We start from the raw sequence: 21,609 nt of genomic DNA, 5'->3' as shown, positions 1-21,609 counted from the left end.
CGTAAAAAAAATTTGCAAAATGTAACGTGCAAACTAAATGTGGACCAAGATGAAAAGGCAACAGTCGAATGAGTAAACCACAAAAATAAAAAATAAAAAAAGTTGCTAAAAGTCCCTATGATATCATTTTAGTCTGTAAACTACTTTTGTCAATTTAGTCTCCCAAAGTATGTTAATATTATCGCTAACTTTTTAAATTTTGTACTAAAATAAGTGATGATTTGTTCTTTTATATACCTTTTTAAAACTTTATTGCTTTCAAGCACTAAATTAGTTATTTACCTTTAAAAATATCCTCATTTTTTGAAATGTCACCTTATTTCCAGAGTTCCTGTTTTCAAATAGAAAATAGTGAAAACATAAAATAATGAATTTGATTTTACAATTTTCTATTCAAACTTATAAACTTAACTAACAAAGTGGAAACAAAATAGCATTTTGTAATTAAACTCCCAGCAATTTGTCTAGCATCAGGTCCTACTTTGATCAAAAGGCATCCGTATATGCCACAATTTTTCTTCTTGTAGAAATTAATTGTACTTTTATGGAATTGCAATTCTTTTGTCTGTTTTTACTGATACAAAAGATGTAAGTTTGTTGTTGTATCATTGCATTATTCTTGTTTTTTCCCTAAAATTTTCCTGGTAAGTAAAGTTCGTAATAATGCTTTAATTTTATGTTTCTTTTATCTTGTTTTTCCCAGAACCACTTTTCACTTTCTGTGGAAATTTTAATTCTATTGATCGATAATTTACAAATTCAAGTCAATGTGATTTTTACATGAATAAGGTCAACACTGGATCTATTTTGTTTCCCACCAGAACAAGTGGTTCCGAATTAAACAAAATTAAGTTTGAAAATTTGAGTTGTCCTTTGTGTTTAAAATAATGGAAGATTTGGTATGTGAATTAATCTGTGTCTTCAATAATACTAATCAACAAATCAGATGAGCAATTCATTTTTTTGGAAAAAAAATTAATTAAAATATTTATTATTTACAAATGAAATTATTACCATATTTTAATAAAAGATATCTAATTATGATATAAGCTGGAAAAAAAAACAAGCAAAAAAAAGTACCTCTAGTTTAATAAAGCAAAATTGTTACTTTAATAATAAATTTAACCCAAAAAAGCATTGGGAGAGAAAATAAATTTAGTATTAAATGTGTTACTTTAATCACCAAAACCTACAAAGTGACTCTTAAAGGGAATCAAATTTTATGTATCTCATGACTATGCTATTGGATTCTATTATTTTCCTTAATTCTCCACCTAATATAAATTTAGTGGTTAGACTTGGACACATTCAAATGCCATATTCAAGAATTCAATCGAGCTCAAAATTTGAGTTATTTTTATCAAGAAAGAAAAGGTAGTTAGTTGTGTGTTTTCAAAGACTATGGAGCATGGGAATTTCTTCTTTTACTATGATTAACATGCAAAATCAATTTCTGCTAAACAATCAATAGAAGAAAACAAAAACTCTTATACATAAATATAAGTTTTCTTTTATACCGATACACATTTACAAACTTAGATACTTGCAGCACTACAAGAAAAATGACATATATCTATGGAGGCTTTTGCCTACACACATAAATTAGTGTAGGTAAAAGTCAAAAAATACTTATACCTACACTTGTTTGTTATAGGTAAAATTAAAAAATTTGTACTTACTATTATTTAGTGTAGGTAAAACTCAAAATAACTTCTACTTACAAATGCTTAGTATTGGTAAAATTTAAAAAAATTTATACCTACGATTATTTGGTGTTGATAAAATTCTATAAAACTTGTACTTACAGTCCATTGGTGTAGATAAAATTTAAAAAGTTTCTACCTACAAACAATAGTGTAAGTAAAATACAATAAAACAAATACATATTAAAATAATTATTTTAAGAAAGTTAATCAGAAACTCGATAATATACAATATTTTCACTATTTTTCTCATATTAAAATAATTATTTTATCATAATAAAATAATTATTTTATCATATTAAAATAATTATTAATATACTAAAGAAAGACTAATAGAACTACACTTCAAATTATTTATGTATGTTCTTTGACATAATCCATTTAAGACTAAAAATAAAAGGAAAGTTACATGACATTGATAAAAAATAATTTGTTTAGTGCCACCTATTTCACCTTTTTGAATGGCAACCCAAACCGATCAATAAAAATAAAAGGAAGTTACATGACATTGATTCATAAAGAGAAGGAAAGATAAGGTAAGAATAAAAATTTTCATTTCATCCTTATCCCCTCTGTCTAGAAAAAATAAAAAATAAAAAATCTATTGAGGCACTAAGAAGATCCATCCCTCAAATTTTCACAGTCAAGTTCCCAGCCTCATGTTCCATCGCCTTCACTTCACATTCTCTACACACACAGTATATTCCCAATCTCCTTCTTCTTCAACAACAAGCATATCCATTCTTTCATTCTCTCTCTCATGGCTTCTTCTTCCATTTCCGCACCAACGCTCACCTTCCCGACGCAGAAGCTTTCCGTTCCGTTCCCCGCACAACGGACGCCCTTGCTCCTCTCGTTCCCATCGTAACCCCTCTATTGCTGCCTCGCCTCTTCCTCCTCCGACGACCGCAGTGCCGGCGCCAAACGCAGCGGCTAGGACTCCGTGCTGCACCAGTTCTCCGAGGTCGCCAACCGAGTCGATTCCTACTGGAAGTCCCTCGGGAACGCCGCCGCTGACGATCGCGTCCGCGTCGGCTGTGGCGACGAGGATTGGGATTAGGATCGCTGGCGCTGACATTTCGAGGAAATCGACGAGCAAGAGCGCCTCCTTTCGATTTTCAAATTACACGGATTTCAATTTGCGTCTTCTCGCGTGCTTTTACCGAAGTTTTTGTGTAAGTCATTATTCTGAATCGATGTCATTGCGTTTCTTTATTCGTTGAAAAAAGAATTCAATTTATTAGTGTTTCTGAGGAGTTTTTGTATGTGGAAACAACGACAACGTTCAAAGCATACAGTTGGAGTATTTCAAAACTCTTGCATGTTATACTTATGTTGGAGAAGGAAAGTTACCTAATGATCCTAAAGACCTTCCATCAGCTGAAGAGGTTGATCTCCTATCACCTATATATAATTTCATTGATAATTACCTAAGAGTATATTTCATTATTTCTGTCATGTTTGTGATATCAGGCATTATCTGATCCTTACTTCACTGGCTTGGCGAACATGACTGTGAACCATCCACTCAACCCATTTCAAAACTTGAGTTTGAATTTGAGAGAAGGAAATTGACCAAAGATGATGTAAGAGAGTTGATTTATGGCAGCATTCAGAACCTATTTTAAAAAAATTTAAATTGATTATGGCAAAAAGTGATTTTGGCATGCTAAGAAGTAAGTAATTATGTTTAATGTTAATAATGTTAAAACTGCTTAGGTTTGGCCGCCATAGGACTGTCATATGATGCTGATTGTGGCCAAGGTGGGTGACCTTTTGCACTGTATTCACCATCTTAAGTATAGTAGCTGCTTTGTGATCCTTCATAGCATTTGGGGTTGGCCATTTTGCATTCCTATCCAGATTATAACTACTGTGGAAGTAGGAACATTGTATTGTGTTAGGAGTTGCATAACAAAACCTTTTTTTCTCCTTATGATATTATGCCAGTAAAAATTATAGGTTTTGTACTAAATTGTGCAAGTCTTTGAAAATATCAAAAGAATTGAATAAATATAGCAAGCATGGCTCTGTGTAGTTTCTTCTATCTTCTCTTCTTTCCTTTTGTTTAGTTGATATACCAATGTATGTGACTGTTTTTTTATTGGCAACCCAAAAAGTGGTTTTGCAACTGTTGAGAAGGATCTTCCTGGGGGCTTGACACCTATGCTTGGTGATCGAAAGGTAATTTAGGATGTGTTTAAGCTTTATAAAAAGTGCTTTCGTGGAATAGCTTTGCATTTTTCTGTTAAAATCTTTTTTTTTTAATTGATTCAGGTAGAGCATTTTCTGGGAATTAAGAGGAAAGCTGAACCATCAAGCTCGGATACCCCAAAAAAGCCTAAATCATAATTCCTTGGTCTACTAATTGTAAGCATTTTAAGCTAATATCCCTGCAAGCTTAGAAGTTTAGCCCAATAGTGTTCATCTATTTTGTTGCCGACTACAGATAATTTGCAGCAGAATGCTGGAAAATTGGATTTCCTGGGAAGATGTATTTCAGTGGTTATATTTTTTCCGACCATTCAATGCGGTCCAGAATGCGGGATTCCTTTTGTACAATAAGAGTTGTTTTTCAATATATTACATAAAATTTTGAATCTTCATTAACTTGCTAATCCTAGAACTTATTTAGCATGTTCTTCAATATGCATGAGTTTATCGGGTATTTCTGTATTTCATGTTGCAATTTTTTTATAGTGTTTTGACTTAGTGCAATTTATTTTGATTTAAAGAGATAAACGAGTTGGTAACTAAACTGTAAAAGTAGAGATGCAAGATCGTGTTCAGGAGAAATAATCCCTGCATCATGACTAGCGTACCATGTGAGATTATAAACAGAATGACAAACGGTAAAACATGGTGACTGGTGAGACATTATTTGTAGATCAACATTTGCGGAGTTATAATAATTGTATTGTTGATGTTTTACTTTGTCAATAATATTGACATTGATTTCTAATTGGCCAAGCTTCTTGGGTAGCAACTTTTTATGGTTAAAATATCTATCGCTTGTGTAACATCCCAATTTTTCGTAAATAAATTTAAAAAGCTTTTTAGTAAAAAATAAATAAATAAATAAATATAGAGTAAATAATAGGTTGAGTACCCTAGGTATAAATAGTTATGTTAAGTCAGCTGTCTCCTTTTTTGCCTCATTTTCGTTTTTCCCCTTCTCCTCTCAAAACCCTTTCTTTTTCCCGCAGCCCACCAAACCAGTCTCAGAAAAACGACGATCTTGAACCTGTTCACCGTTGGATCGTCATGAAATTTGAGTATCATGTTCGTAACACAATTCCGAGCATTCTCACCGTTGGTAATTTTGATATCATGTCTGAACTGAGAGAAACACCCTTCGCATTGTAGCCTTTTTCTTTCCCGCAGAAACCCAGAGCTGCCTTGGTAAAACTACGATCCCGGTTTCGTTAACCGTTGGATTATTGTGAAATTTGGTTATGTTGTTCGAAATTCAATTCCGCACGCTTCCACCGTTGGAATTTGCGAGATAATATTCTTGGAGGGAGAAAAAGGAATCGTATGAAGACAGTACAAGTGGAGGTTTCAATCTCTTCTCCGTCTCTCTGACGTTTGGGAATTCTATCGGAGCAGTCAGATGAATAATTGAAAGAATTTTCGGGAACCGCTAGAGATGTTGCTATCGCTGGCTGAAGACACATGAGCCCGCTTAGAGGTAAGGGATGAGTTATTCACAGTTGGGGATTAGTGAGAACATGTGTAGGGATCCTTAGAGGATTAAATTGAGATTTTATTTTGGGATGTTTGTTAAATTGCAAATTTTCCTTTATGATTATAAATAAAATATTGATGTCCTGATGAAAATTGCTTGATAAATTGTGCTCTTGATATTTGTATATTTCGACCTATGATTTTGATATAATTGTGTAATATTATTTGAGGGGTTTTAATCCTCATGTTGTGATAGTCTTTTATATAAATTGTTATATTGAGGATATGAAATGATAATTCAAATTGTGAGTATGTGATGAATTGTAGAATAACATGTTGCTTTGAGATTATAATATTGTTATTGAGATTGAGTATAAGTGTAAAGTTGAACATGTGTTAATTTGTGAGATACGTGTAAACATGTGATGGTGGATTGTGACACTATGAGATGTGAAATTGTGAATGAGTTATAATTGTGGATAAGTGTGTAGTTAACACTTGATGTGAAATTACTTGTGTTGTAAGCTATGAATTGTACAATAACCCGACCAGCGTTATCTTGAGAAAAGCGTTGATGCGCATTGTTAAAGAGAAAATGTAGGTTTCCTATTTAGGAACCAGTGTTAAATCGTAGCGCAATTGTGTTGAACGTGTTTAAAACATGAGTGTAAGGTCGTGAGTATTGTATAATTCATGAGCAGTGTCTGCATGCAAAAATTATTTTAGGGGTTGGACCTGAATCAGGAGGGAGAGGCCCTGACGGACTCTTCGGAGTGTAGGCCTTGGGGGTCACCGGGTTTGAGTACTCCTTTAAGCCTATGCTGATCTCATATGGTTGGAGCATTCTCGCAAAACATCGTGACCCTGACTGGTCTCCCTATGATCTTACTTAGTGAGAGTGACCTGACAAACCCATTGTGTGGTGTGTCTTGTTATGTACTCCTAAGCGCCCCAGGGTGGTTTTTTTACTGACATGGTACCACATTGCATATAGGATTGAGTCTTAGCATAACTATTGCATATGTTTGCTAATTGATGTGTTATTATATCTTGATCGAAGTGTGGGATTCTTGTGTAATGTGATTGATAATTGAAAAGTGAATTTTGAATGACGAAGTGGTGAAGTTACGTGAACTATGTTTAAGCAAGTGGTATCTCATTTATATAATATGTATATTTAATTGTCTTGTTTCTCTATTAGCTAGGAATGTGATAACTCACTCCCTGTGTGTTGTTGTGTTTGGATCCTGTGATGATCTTGAACTTGTGTTCGGGGGAGCAGATGAATAAGTGGATGACTATGAAGAACCTCATGCTAGAGGACACGGGAACACAACGCTCTGATAGGATGTGACATTAGGATATATGTTCTATATTAATTGTATGAAGCTTAGACGACCTTGTTGAGTCGAGAATACTTTATTATTTATTTGGACAAGTTTGAATATGATGTAGAAGAAAATGAATGTGAGCCTTTTTCCCCTTTGAAACACTTATTTAAAAAAAATGTTTTAAAAATACTTTTAATTAATATTTGAATTTTTTATTCCTTATTAGTATATATGTGAGGGGTAGAGGGTGTCACATTTAGTGGTATCAGAGCAGGTCGAACCTTTCGGCCAGTGTGTTATGTGCTTATCATATTCTGGTGTGCACTCTATGTGGTTACTTATAAATGCTTTTGTTAAAGATGCTTGAATTATTATTCGTATTTTCTCCTACATGATTAAATGAGACTTAATAATAATGCTTGTAGGTGTCTTGCATCCTTAATGTTTGCTATACCATAAATCCACTGTTGAGTCATGAGTTATGAGACTGACCATCTCTATAATTTGCGAAGTGCGGTTGGACTTTATGGCAAGCCATTGGGTGATTCAAGTGGTCTTGATATTGATGGATAATGCCTTAATGAGCCCTTATCTTCCTGCATGTATGTTGTTAATAAACTTATTTCTATCTTGATGTGTGGATTAGTGTTGTGAAAACCTTTTGAACCATATATATGTCTTGGATGAGTGTGTCTTTCTTGATGTGTAAACACATGACTACTTAACTCCCTTTATTTTGTGCGTAGTCGTGAATGTAGTAGTTGAAGTTTATGATTCCTTAATACATCCTTATTAACTATTTAATTCTTACTTCTTATATGTACGTTGTATACTTATTATAAGAACCTTATAATTCTATGTATACTTGTAGTATGGTGTTTTACCTTAATTGCATAAAGAGTATGGTTGTTTGAGATTCTTGTTCTTAGCGATGGTGATACTCTATAGTTCAATGACTCATATAAAAAAAAAATATTTCATAAAGAATACACTTTTGACCATACCTTCTAATTCTAGTGCAACCTATTCTTTGTGTTGTGTGCTTAAGTCAAGTAATTCAATTACGCTTCCAAGCTTGAGTATAATTCATTCTTTGTGTTGTGAGCCTACACCAAACAACTGGATTATTGATGTTTCTGTCACAATCAAGTGATAGTTGATGTCTCCATATGTGCGTACACTGTGATTATGTTTTCGTTTATAGAATTCATTTGGAGTATCTACTGTTGATTATGGATGAGTGATCGTTCTTGATTTAAAATTATTGTCTCCTAATCAATCGAGTGTACATCTTGTTATTAGTTGTTCATCTTCCAATCATGTCTTGTTAAACTGCTCGATTTGTTGTCATGTGTTACTTCTGTTACGAATAGAGAGAGACTTCGCCCTTGATAATTACATTAAGGCGTTCGAGAGGAAATCCTTGAATAGGCATGATCCTTGTACTTACAGATGAAAGTAAACTTAATGAGTCAAGTACTTGTGTTCCTTGAGGATATGCTTAGTTACCACCTAAGTGTGAAATTGAGAATCTTATGAGTGTAGTACCCATAGAAAATTGTAATCCTAGTTCCTAAGAGATGACTGGTAAAGAGTTGTTTAAGAATATAGAGTAGTTGGAAAAGTTGTGAAGAATAGTTAAGAGGTTTAATGTGAAACCTTAAGAAAAGAGTAAGGTAGTTAGTGAAGCATAAAAGGATTCAAGAGTGAGTGTTCTTGCGTAAGGTAGGTGACCTAAAGGATTATGGATGATAGTTGTATGATTAGCAAGATAAATCTTAGTTCTTTTTACCTTAATTTGGAAAAGTTTGTGGATGCTTCAAGGAATACCTTAGTACCTATTGTGGCCTCTATGTGTACCTGGTCATGACCACTATGTGTTCGTGGAATGTGTGACAGGATCTCCTACCCTGAGTGTTGTGGTTTCAATGAATAGTGTTTAGTATGTTTCCAGTTAAGTTGAATTATGGGGTATACCTTAAGGTTGTTATAGACCCTTGGGAATCATGTTCGTACTAAGAATTTCGTATGCATTTTAGTTAGATGATGTTGACCCTTAGAGTATGTTATTTTTTAGGTGAGAGATAACTTTAAATCCTTCTTGGGTAGAAGTTGTTTTAAGATTGAATGAAACCTAAGATTAAGATAAAATTTCCTTAACCAGTAGTCGAACCAAAAGTTATTTTAGCATTCCTTGAATTAACCTTAATTCTAGTTGGAGATGACTCAAGTAAGTTTAAGTTTTCGGATGAGATCCTTGTAAGGAGTAAGCCATAAGTTCATAGAGAATTCGACCACTGTAAGCCATTGAGTGTTATCTTAGCCGCGTAGGTCCTTATTGGAGTAGTAAAATATTTGAAATAATTTTTAAGTTTAGAAGAGTGCTTGTAGGAGGACAAATAGTGATAGATATTTTCTTGACAACTTAAGACTTATGAAAAGATTTATCCTGGGTAACCATGGTGTTCACCATAATGTTTTGAGAGACATTACCGTTAGTTTGATATATCGTGAGGACCTTTGGAGTTGAATTCGAGATAAAAGAGACGGGTAAAACTCTCAAGAATCTTGTTATGAGTTTAGTTTCAATCGTTAGAACTAGCTTAGTAGATAGGGCTTGAGTAGGAAACCGTTGATATAGCCGGTGTCCTAGTTATAGAGTTAGACATCGTAAACAACAGTTGAAATCTCAACTTCAAGTGCAAAGTTATAGGGTGACATGATGAGCATAAATGTGTGAAGATTACCTCAAGGTGAACAAACTTATAGAAGTAGGGAGTAATCTATATTGCTTATCTAATTAGCACCCAGTTAGTATCAAGTAGGCAACCTTAGAGTTGAATCGTTACAATTCTTGAACCTAAGTGAGAGTTATGAGTCAAGTATACGAAAGTGAGAAAGATCATGTTGAAGGAAGAGGCTTAGACTCAAGGGTAGGCAAATCATGTATTCTCGATAGTCATTGTGAACTAGGATCGGTAGAGTGTGAGAGTTTCGAAACTCATTATCTTTCTTGAACCGTCCGATGTTCGAAAAAGAGTCGACCATGTGATCAGTCACGTCTCCTTGTGTTTGTTTGTTCTTTTCAATTTGTCATTAGTGTCTCCTATGATATTATTCTACTCCAAATAGTATGTCATTCACATTCTATTATAGTTGAGATGTCACTCTTGTGAGAAGACTTACTTATGTAATACTATCATTGAGTAAACGAGGATCACCGAATTTAATATTTAAGTGCAGAGGAGTCTTGTGATCGGGGTAATAGAAAAAGAGTTTCAACTAGACACACATCTTGATATTGAGAATCATATGCGTGATATCTTTTTCTCGATCTTTCGGCAAGTTTCGGGGACGAAACTTCTTTTAAGAGGGGTGGAATTGTAACATCCCAATTTTTCGTAAATAAATTTAAAAAGCTTTTTAGTAAAAAATAAATAAATAAATAAATATAGAGTAAATAATAGGTTGAGTACCCTAGGTATAAATAGTTATGTTAAGTCAGCTGCCTCCTTTTTGGCCTCATTTTCGTTTTTCCCCTTCTCCTCTCAAAACCCTTTCTTTTTCCCGCAGCCCACCAAACCAGTCTCAGAAAAACGACGATCTTGAACCTGTTCACCGTTGGATCGTCATGAAATTTGTGTATCATGTTCGTAACACAATTCCGAGCATTCTCACCGTTGGTAATTTTGATATCATGTCTGAACTGAGAGAAACACCCTTCGCATTGTAGTCTTTTTCTTTCCCGCAGAAACCCAGAGCTGCCTTGGTAAAACTACGATCCCGGTTTCGTTAACCGTTGGATTATTTTGAAATTTGGTTATGTTGTTCGAAATTCAATTCCGCACGCTTCCACCGTTGGAATTTGCGAGATAATATTCTTGGAGGGAGAAAAAGGAATCGTATGAAGACAGTACAAGTGGAGGTTTCAATCTCTTCTCCGTCTCTCTGACGTTTGGGAATTCTATCGGAGCAGTCAGATGAATAATTGAAAGAATTTTCGGGAACCGCTAGAGATGTTGCTATCGCTGGCTGAAGACACATGAGCCCGCTTAGAGGTAAGGGATGAGTTATTCACAGTTGGGGATTAGTGAGAACATGTGTAGGGATCCTTAGAGGATTAAATTGAGATTTTATTTTGGGATGTTTGTTAAATTGCAAATTTTCCTTTATGATTATAAATAAAATATTGATGTCCTGATGAAAATTGCTTGATAAATTGTGCTCTTGATATTTGTATATTTCGACCTATGATTTTGATATAATTGTGTAATATTATTTGAGGGGTTTTAATCCTCATGTTGTGATAGTCTTTTATATAAATTGTTATATTGAGGATATGAAATGATAATTCAAATTGTGAGTATGTGATGAATTGTAGAATAACATGTTGCTTTGAGATTATAATATTGTTATTGAGATTGAGTATAAGTGTAAAGTTGAACATGTGTTAATTTGTGAGATACGTGTAAACATGTGATGGTGGATTGTGACACTATGAGATGTGAAATTGTGAATGAGTTATAATTGTGGATAAGTGTGTAGTTAACACTTGATGTGAAATTACTTGTGTTGTAAGCTATGAATTGTACAATAACCCGACCAGCGTTATCTTGAGAAAAGCGTTGATGCGCATTGTTAAAGAGAAAATGTAGGTTTCCTATTTAGGAACCAGTGTTAAATCGTAGCGCAATTGTGTTGAACGTGTTTAAAACATGAGTGTAAGGTCGTGAGTATTGTATAATTCATGAGCAGTGTCTGCATGCAAAAATTATTTTAGGGGTTGGACCTGAATCAGGAGGGAGAGGCCCTGACGGACTCTTCGGAGTGTAGGCCTTGGGGGTCACCGGGTTTGAGTACTCCTTTAAGCCTATGCTGATCTCATATGGTTGGAGCATTCTCGCAAAACATCGTGACCCTGACTGGTCTCCCTATGATCTTACTTAGTGAGAGTGACCTGACAAACCCATTGTGTGGTGTGTCTTGTTATGTACTCCTAAGCGCCCCAGGGTGGTTTTTTTACTGACATGGTACCACATTGCATATAGGATTGAGTCTTAGCATAACTATTGCATATGTTTGCTAATTGATGTGTTATTATATCTTGATCGAAGTGTGGGATTCTTGTGTAATGTGATTGATAATTGAAAAGTGAATTTTGAATGACGAAGTGGTGAAGTTACGTGAACTATGTTTAAGCAAGTGGTATCTCATTTATATAATATGTATATTTAATTGTCTTGTTTCTCTATTAGCTAGGAATGTGATAACTCACTCCCTGTGTGTTGTTGTGTTTGGATCCTGTGATGATCTTGAACTTGTGTTCGGGGGAGCAGATGAATAAGTTGATGACTATGAAGAACCTCATGCTAGAGGACACGGGAACACAACGCTCTGATAGGATGTGACATTAGGATATATGTTCTATATTAATTGTATGAAGCTTAGACGACCTTGTTGAGTCGAGAATACTTTATTATTTATTTGGACAAGTTTGAATATGATGTAGAAGAAAATGAATGTGAGCCTTTTTCCCCTTTGAAACACTTATTTAAAAAAAATGTTTTAAAAATACTTTTAATTAATATTTGAATTTTTTATTCCTTATTAGTATATATGTGAGGGGTAGAGGGTGTCACAGCTTGCATGATATTCTTGATTTATTTTATGTTCACAAAGACAAAAATGGATTGTGCTCTTAGAATGAGTTTATGGATTAATCAATCTCAAAAAAACTGGCTTCTAGGATTGGCTTAGTTTTATAAGGATTATATTAACTTTATTTCTAGTTGAGATCTTAATATACTACCTCCTTTCTTATGTATAAGATTATTTTTACTCAATTGTTTGTCCTTTTTTTTATAAGATTCTTTTCTAAAAGTCTGATGCATTAATTATTTTTATCTTATAATATCCTTAATTAATTGAGAAATTGATTGAGAGAAATGCTTCAACAGCTGAAGAGTTGATTCAGTTACCAAATGGAAAAATCTCTTTTGGTTAGTCCTTGAGCTCTAGTTATAGTTTCTAAATATTTAGCTTGAGCTTTTTTATTATGTTCATAACCAATTGAATCTGATGATGATTTTGAAACAAAGATTGTAGAAGAAGCAAACTTATCATCCAGATCTTTTTCTGGAAGAGTTAGTGATGATAAAGCTAACAGAAGTGGAAGGAAGGTATGATTCTTCCTTTTCAACCTCTATCTCTCACATTTGATGAGATCAAATATTCTTTAGACATGCCAAAGGTACTTTACACATTTTTTTAAAAGATGTAATCTTTCTATTTGTATGGTATTGATTATATTTAAAATATATTTGAGTGTTTATTTGATTGTAGGAAATGAAAAAGCAAGGAGTTTTTGAGGAATGTCAAGAACTTTTGAAGGGTGTTAGTGGTGTCTTTAGGCCAAGAGTACTAACAACTCTGATGGGTGCAAGTGGTTCCGGTAAGACTACATTAATGGATGTTACTTTTGAAGTTGGCAGGGGAGCAAATATATGCTGGTCCATTACGCCACCACTGTTCTGATCTGATTCAGTGCTATGAGGCGAATTTAGTGTAAACAAGATTAACACATATAACATATGATGCTTCTGTAGCATTGGGAATTTAGCATATTCACTATAGTGCATGATTGATGTAGGCTATTCAAGGAGTTCCTAAGATCAAAGAAGGTTATAATCCTGCAACCTGGATGTTGGAAGTTACATCAGCAGGCATAGAAGCATCTCTTAAGGTCAACCTCACCAATGTGTATAGAAACTCAGAACTATACCGGTTAGACTCTTTATTTAATCCAACAAATATTGGTAATCAGATGTTATTTTGTTTCTTTTTTTTCTTTAGATATTTCAAACCAAAGGCTATTGAGTTCATTTTGTTTACTTTTTTTTCCTTTTCAGTTTTCACTTTTAATTTACAAAACTGCCACCTTGCTGTTTCCAAATATGTATGTTTGTGTGAGTCTGTGCATGCCAAGTTGCCTTTTTGCAATTGGAATTATTGGTGGCGAAAATAGAGAAGAATGAAATGAGTGAATCTTGGGTTGTTGCTCACATTATTTGTTGAACTAATAAATATCTTCTAATAATAAAGAGCGAAACATTCATTGATATTGGGGAAAATATACTTAAAGAAATCATTCATTTAATTATACATATTTTTTTCAATTTAAATTGGTTTAATTTTTTGCCGAACTAAATTTAAGCTAAATTAAAACTAGTGTCAAACTAAACTATGTTTTATGACTAGACACTTTTAAAATAATTATTTAGAGATGTTGTCAAACCTGTATCCTTCTTTGGAAATTTGGGATTATTTGAATGTTAGGATTTTCAAGTAATTAACATGCATGTATTCGAATCTCATATTTTCTATGTTAACTAATAAATGTTTGAATTGTAAATTAAGATTTAAAAGTAAAACCTTCAATGAGAGCTAAACGTCAAAGTAATAAGCATTCCTCTAAAATAGTATACAGTTTGAATCAATACGAAAGGTAGAATTCTAAAATATGCGTCGTCGTTTTAAAACAACTGAAACTTCGATAGGAGACTAGTGGGCCAGGCTGGCTACAATCCGCTTGTGTTTTTTTTTTTAGTTGGACGAAAGAAAAACAAAACCAAACATCAGAAATTACAATCAGCTTGTATTGCGATCTTGTTCTGTTTGTTAAAATTGGTGTCTAATTTTTATATTTAATTAGTTTTGTTGCTCTAATAATTTTTTTTCCAATTAAACTAGTGGAGAGACAAGCACATGTCTGTCCACATTTTTATTTTTTATTATATATTAAAAATTTATATTTACAAAAAGATGTGAAAATGAGGAGGATATGACAGACTAGATAGAAAAATGATAGAACGAAATTAAAATAGTTTATATGAGTTAATAAATAAGTAAATATTTGTAATAATCAATATAAAGAATACTAGCAGGCATAAATTAAGAAAATAAAAATAATTTATTTCGTATTCTAGCCTAATCCGTTACAATGTGGACCAATTAAAATACGGATCACTTGTAACAAATCTTAAACAGCATGAGCTGACCCGTTTACCAATTATATTCTCACCTTATGCTTATTATGTAGTTACAATTAAATGATTTTATGTTCTTGTTCTCTTTCCCTAAAAAAAATGTTATTGTTATCTTTATTCCACTCAAATTTTCTAGCAAATATAGTTGCAGGAGCCTACAAGTTGCAGTGCCATTTTATTTGAAAATTTTCAAATAATATAATGCCAAATGAAACACGATTCAATGTATATATGTCTGTCATTCCAATTTTGGGAAGAAAATCCATTGTTATTAATCAATTATATTATCGTGTATGGATACAATGTACAGAACAAAAAAATTGTCGGAGCAAGTGCGGTTTTTTCACTGATATATTTCTTTTATTTTGTTCTATAGATATATATAACTGATGATGGAAAACAACTATTTCATTCTTTTATGATATTTGCTTGCTGAGTAGAGCTAATTACTATTTCTTTCTTTATGTTTGTTTTTTCTCTCTCCTGGTATTGGTATTTTTTTAGGCACCTTTGTTAGTGTTGTGAAGCATCTATAATTGCTATCTTCAATGTCTCCTATTTTAGTCACATTCTTTTCCATCTCAAATCTGAAATCTTTCTTATTAAAATATTCAAGTTCAGATTCAATTTGTTTATATAATTAGCAAATACTTTTTTAAAATAAAAACTTATCAACTTTACATTTTTCATAATCTAAATATTTTAACTTCACTAAAATATTAGGCACTTAAGTCCAACCTATTATGTTCTATTGATGCTGGTCTATTGGCTGATATATATGTTGGCTGATATATATGCTGGTCCATTGGCTGATATATATGTTGGCTGGAACCAAAGTAAAAGTAAGTTGTAGAGATTCTCAGTGTTACAGTTGATTACAAATCAGGTCTGATTCCTTTTGAGAGGTTTTTGACAACTTGACATGTAATTTTTATCCCGAATGTAAATATCCACAAAACAGAATTTTTATATTTATGTAGAACTATTTTTCATAAAAATCTTGTAAAATGCTAAATGATATTGCATAATAAATGGTAAAAAAAAAATTCTGAATTGGCATGTTTAACTATATTGAGTTGCCCAAAGATATATATATTTTACCAAGGCAATTTAGTTTGTTAAAGAAGGGATAATACATGACATTCTGGTTTGAATTTTACAATGTTGAGTCTTTAAATGACTGCTTGTATGAGGCTAAAAGAATTATGTATGACATTGTTTTGAATTAACTATGGCAAACTTAATTCAATATTTTCTCTTGTTTGGTACATTACATCATATGCACTAACATCTTGAATTTTCTTGTTCTGCTGCTTGTGTAGACAACTATTTATTTTGATTATGTCATTCTCCCTAGCAGTTGAGGCACTTCATGCATTCATACAAGATGAATCAGAGCACAAGTAAGTTTGTACACACAATAACTGTTGTCTGTCAGTATGTTATTACTTACAAATTACAATTAAGTATTTTACATATCCAGCAACAAAGAGATAGACAATGATTTTTATAGTAAGAATTGAAATTTGTGTCTTTGTGGATGAGTTGAGTTCCATTTGATGCTTGCAAAGGTGATTGCTATTGGTGTCTTTAGTAATATGGTGTTATCCAATTGGCAAACCTCATGAGTAGTAGAAGCAGCAGTCAAGAGGGAAAGAACCATGGCATATGCCTTCTCTCATCAAGGTAGGTTAATCTTAATCATGAGTAGTAGTCACATTACCATGTTTCACCTTGGTTCTAATTAAAATCATATGAATATCTTATGAAAAATAGTGGGGGGCCTGCTCTAGCCAAGGCCTAGGTAATTATGAACTACTTGGCAAAGCTAGTTGGAGTTGGAGCTAGAAGGATCGTTGGGTTGCTGCACTGCCCACATTCAATTATGTATGTTCTAAGCTCTTTCTAAGATCTAAACATTTACCTACAATTGAAGATGATAGATACATATTAAAGACTTTTACCTACAGTTAGGAGATGTAAGTAGAAGTTAATGACTTTTACCTACACACTATACATAGTAGGTAAAACCTATAGTGACAGACAATTAGCCGTCATTATACACCCCCTCAAAGTTGACGGAAGAAACGTCCGTAGGACAAAGTCTATTATACATTTACCTACGGATTTTTTATTTATAGTGACAGTTTTTGTCTGTAGGTATAGGTCATTTTTCTTGTAAATTGATTAATACTTATATGATGTTTTTGTCATTTTCAATCAAAATTCTAATAGCCTAATGGAATTGGAAGAAAGATTTGAGGATTTCATCCTAAAGTTGAGGCTGCAACTAAGGGCGGCTAGAGGTACCACAATTAAGGTGGCTTTCCAACAAGGACAGTCAAAAGAAAATCTTGTTTGTTACTTTCTTCATGGAGAAGTATTGTTTTTGTCCAAGTATATATTTATTTAAGGAGGAGGTCTAATCATCAAAAAAATTTAAGGAGGTCTAAATTTTACCTTGAGCACAAAGCAACTTCATAATATTTTAAGCTAGTAAACTACTTGAATGAGTTTGGCTTTGTACGAAGTCTGACTCTTAATTGTAATTCTATAGGTAGATCAAATGTTTATTCATTCTGCTTCAGATCTTCGGCCACCGGCAATTCTCTGTGGAGACTACTTTTATAATTATTTTACTTGTGGTCTGGACATATTATTTGATGGACAGGTTTGTAACTTACATCATGCTTTTGTTTCTATACAATGTGCCACAGCACAACTGATAATGGAAACTCCCACATGTCTGTTGTATTTTCAGACTCACAAAATCAAGAAGTTTGTGTTACACACCAACTTCCCTGGTCATGCTGATTTCAATTCTTACATTAAGTGCAACTTTGTTGTCTATGGTTTAGATTGTAAGCAATCTCTTATTTGCATTGCAGTGTTTAGTTTGGAGTGATGAAAGATTTTTACTTATAATGATTATTACTTATAATGATTTTTACTTATAATTTGTTAGAAGAAAATTGTGACTGGCATTTGATGTGAATTTCTTATAATGATTAATATTAGTTTATATCATATAATAGTTTCTAATTGAGTTTTTTAGGAAATACTTGGGGATTGTGGGCGAGTTGCAATCCAAACACAAGGCTCAGCAAGTAACCCCTTTGGTTCTACTCTTGTATATGGTTATCAAAATATTGCCTTTGAGGTGTGTCCTTCTTTGTACTTATATTGTCATGCTTTAATAGTTTAGTCTGCTATGATGTTTTGAAGAGACCACTTATATTCTGGTGATATTAGCAGGTGATGAAGAATGGTTATATTGCAACAATAACTCTCTTCCAATCATGATGATGTTACACTTCTTTTATTGTGTGTTCTTCTATGAAAATTTATAGCTTATTCACATAGCAAGTAATAACCTTAATATTTTTTCTTTAAATCTCACTTATTAGTTCAATCTTAAAAACCCATATTTAATTCCTAACAGTCAGTGTTATATCATTGTCTTCATTTGTCCAAGCTTCAGTCATGCTAAACTTTACTTAGTCTCAGGTTTAAATACTATGTTTTTATTCTTTTATATAATATACTAAGAGAATCTCTCAAAAAAGAATAATAATCAGTTAGTCTGAGTTCAGTGACAAAATCATGAATGCAAAATTGCCCTGTCATGATCATGTCATATTTAGTTCTTTCCAAATTTGCTAATAGCCATCATTAATCAGTTAGTAAAACTCTTCATTCCCTTTCCTTTGATAGCAGCTGCCACTGACTCGCCCCAACTCACCAAAACTGTCCCAGAGAAGGAGCTGTGGTGATGCTGCCGGCATATCCCCAGAAATTTCTACTCGAGGACGTCGCAGTGTTGGCAATAACCACAAACATGGTAGCCTTCTCCCTCCCAAAAACAGGGTTTGGTGGGTCATCAGTGCAATTGTTAGTGTGGGACTATGCAATGTTCACATTATTATTATTATTATTATTATTATTATTATTATTATTATTATTATTATTATTATTATTATTATTATCAAATCAAGAGCACATAATTCCAAATATACACTGGTACAAATATACACAAAATAAGGACACATACACTGACAAGCATTATTTGTGTTATTAGAAAGTAGATTGATCCAAAAGGTAACCACACACTCCTTAATAATCGCTTTGCCAATCCTTTGATTTGAATATATAAATCAGATAGGTGAAAACGAGATTTCTTTTCTTACAAAAGGTGAGGACCCATATGATGATGCTGTCATTCATAAACTATTCCATCCAAACCTCAAGCTACTCCTAGTTACCGAAGGGTGCAGAGGGTTGCAGATATTATACCAAGGTAAGCCTTCCAAAGATGCTATTTTCTGAAAATCATTTCAACTCTTGCTAATATTTGTTTTATGGTCACCATTTGATTCTTTTGGACTTGATCCCCACTTGAACACAGTTAAAACTTATCATCACTTTCAAAGATATATTTTATAGATATTGAATCCAGATCCTTCAACATAAACTGTTGCCAATCAAGCTAAACCATTGGTTCCATTTTTTGTTATCTTGCTTTTTTTTTTTAACCACTTAGCTATTTTGGTTAAAATAACAATATATTCAAAATTAAATTATTAATTAAAAATTCAAAATATATTTTATATATTTAAATTATTTATTTTCTTATAATTTAATTATAATATTTTATAAATTTAAAAATACATGTTTATTATAAATTATAATCATGTATAAATAAATATTTATCTAGTAAAATACAAATTATAAAATACTAATTGAATTCTTATGTCTTAATAACTTGTTTGATAGTAGTATTATATTATTCACTATATTTTTTTTATAAAAATATGCGTAAATGTAAGGGAGAATCCCATAATTTCTTCTTCTATGATCCTTCCTCTTCATTCACATAAAAGAAGTTGCCAAAGTCCTTTGATATTTGGGGTTCTTTTGCTTGTTGTGGTACATTTATAGTGTCTGATTAGCACTTGCTTGTCTTTTCAGGGAAAAGTTAGCGTGTCCTTAGGTCACATAGGATTTTGAGAAATTTACTTTTTAATTTGCCTCTGAATTAATTCTGAAAGAAGAGAGATAATGTCTGGTTGAAAGAAATCTCCTTTGAAGGTTGCTAAGCCTAGCTCTGCTGAATCTTGGACGAATCCTTTTGAATTCAAATTAGTATTCTGCTTTAAAACTGACTAAAGTTTGACTATTGCTGCTTCGAGGGAGAAAAGCTCTTGGGAAGCCTTGGTGGCCTCTTCTCCAAAACTTGGAAACCAAAGAAGACACGAGCAATAATCGGCCCTGTTATTGTTGGAGGTTAATATCTTCTTTGCATATGTTTTAGAACTCTCTTGTCATTGTGAATCAAATAAGAAAATAACTATTTTTCCTCTCCTAACATATAAGTCCTTCTTCTCCTCAAGCAAACAAACAGAATGTTTATTTAAAATCTAATTTTATTATCATCTTTTGAAGAAAAATAATCTATCTTGAAGCCCTAAAATATGACAACACAAAATCTTCACATGTTAAATTTCTTTTTATATGTAATTATAAAACCCAATTCCAACTAATCTTTATATAACATGTAATAAATAATTTTCCATTCTTTCTTATAAATTAAAAACATGAAAATAAAGTGGTTAGAATTATGGACATTTAGGATATGTTTGTTTTTCCATTCTGCTTTTCTGGCAGGAGGAGTGGAGGAATACTTATGGGATCCTTTGCTCCATATCAAGCATTTGCAATCAGTGTTCCCAGTAGTATGCAAGGCTATGGGGAGGGTGCAGTTGGTGTTGGACAGTTGTGTCTGAGGTTGGAATGTTAAATTCATCAAAGCAGACAAATTGAAGTAGTCCAAACATCTCTAGTTCAGAGGTGACTAGCATGTATTCAAGGGAAGGTTTTTTATGGCTTTTCTGCCAATCCTCTTGGATCTTCGATCCACTCTCTAGCAGACATGATAGGTAGTGAGCATGGTATCATTATGCCCACTAAATGGGTTGCAGCAATACCAGGTAACTGCTACAACCTTAAAATTTGATTTTAAGGAGACTAGTGGGCTTGGTGCCTCTACATCTGGTTTTGGGCAATCCATTCTTGGCTACTGCTTAGGCAACTCATCCTTGGCTCAATATATTAATAGTACTTTCCTTTTCTTTCTGCACAGGCTTGTCATAACATGCATATGGTCATCCTTGACTCATTATATTAATAGTCTAGGGTTTATATATAGCTTGTTTTAATGATGTGATTATTCATTTACTATTTTCATTGCTGAATTTTGACCAAGGTTTATAAAGTAAGTCTCATACGAGACATTAGGTTCAATTATATTTGCATTGTTATTGTCATTCATGAACAAAAAGGAAAAAAATTTTAAAAAAATAATTAATAATTCTACATCGATTATTAGAACAATCGATGTAGGATTGCTGGATATTCTACATCGATTATTAGGAAAACTGATGTAGAATGCTTTACCATGGGGTAGCATTCTACGATGTTTCACGGCCACGACAGATGTAGAATTCTAGAGTTTCTACTTCGGTTGTCCTGACAACGGATGTAGAATGGTCAAAATTCTAAGACGGGTGTGCCTCGAGACCTGTCTTTAAACTACGTCATTCTAAGACGACCGGGCAACCGATGTAGAAAGACATCGGTTAAAATGACGCGTGATAACCAATGTAGAAAGACGCTTTTAACTGATGTAGAAAGGTAATTTTGTAGTAGTGTAAGTAAATTTAGGTATAAGAAATACGTGTTAGGGTTATTGCATGATTTACATGCATAAATTTTTTATTAATTTTGCATAATTTTTTACATGCATAATCATAAAGATGTTATTACATGATTTAATTGTGTGTGTGC

General features: G+C 33.0%; 2 protein-coding genes across 8 annotated transcripts in view; one reads left to right on the top strand and one right to left on the bottom strand.

Annotated features, from left to right (window-relative positions):
• Positions 1–21,609, bottom strand: part of LOC114396240 (disease resistance protein RPM1-like) — a 56,730-nt gene that overhangs the window by 18,031 nt on the left and 17,090 nt on the right. The gene's annotated exons all lie outside the window — the stretch shown is intronic.
• LOC114396242 lies at positions 2,227–20,783 on the top strand. Of its 7 annotated transcripts, XR_003663259.1 has the most exons (18): positions 2,235–2,878; positions 2,995–3,091; positions 3,177–3,289; positions 3,423–3,467; positions 3,824–3,887; positions 3,981–4,073; positions 12,679–12,720; positions 12,820–12,971; positions 13,064–13,504; positions 16,089–16,169; positions 16,338–16,452; positions 16,543–16,653; positions 17,324–17,437; positions 17,528–17,627; positions 17,822–17,926; positions 18,022–19,063; positions 19,965–20,049; positions 20,431–20,783. XR_003663259.1 is itself a non-coding variant. In XM_028358144.1 (4 exons), exons 1-3 carry the CDS (start codon positions 2,363–2,365, stop codon positions 3,276–3,278), a joined length of 708 nt encoding a protein of 235 aa, XP_028213945.1. In that variant the 5' UTR covers positions 2,250–2,362; the 3' UTR covers positions 3,279–3,289; positions 3,981–4,379. The 7 variants fall into 7 exon arrangements, 1 of the variants encoding a protein (XP_028213945.1); XR_003663258.1 differs by lacking the exon at positions 3,423–3,467 and having other exon boundaries at positions 2,237–2,878; XR_003663261.1 differs by lacking the exons at positions 3,423–3,467; positions 3,824–3,887 and having other exon boundaries at positions 2,227–2,878.

This window comes from Glycine soja, chromosome 18, assembly GCF_004193775.1.
Source record: "Glycine soja cultivar W05 chromosome 18, ASM419377v2, whole genome shotgun sequence".
Classification (NCBI taxonomy): domain Eukaryota; kingdom Viridiplantae; phylum Streptophyta; class Magnoliopsida; order Fabales; family Fabaceae; genus Glycine; species Glycine soja.
This window is presented reverse-complemented; position numbering and strand designations above follow the sequence as displayed.

What these genes read in the sequence shown, in the direction of transcription:
- LOC114396242 (XM_028358144.1), top strand. Translation starts at nt 2,363, where the DNA reads ATGTTCCATCGCCTTCACTTCACATTCTCTACACACACAGTATATTCC. An exon ending in GCTTTTACCGAAGTTTTTGT is followed by an intron (nt 2,879 to 3,001) that starts GTAAGTCATTAT and finishes CAAAGCATACAG; the next exon opens with TTGGAGTATTTCAAAACTCT. An exon ending in ACCTTCCATCAGCTGAAGAG is followed by an intron (nt 3,092 to 3,176) that starts GTTGATCTCCTA and finishes TTGTGATATCAG; the next exon opens with GCATTATCTGATCCTTACTT.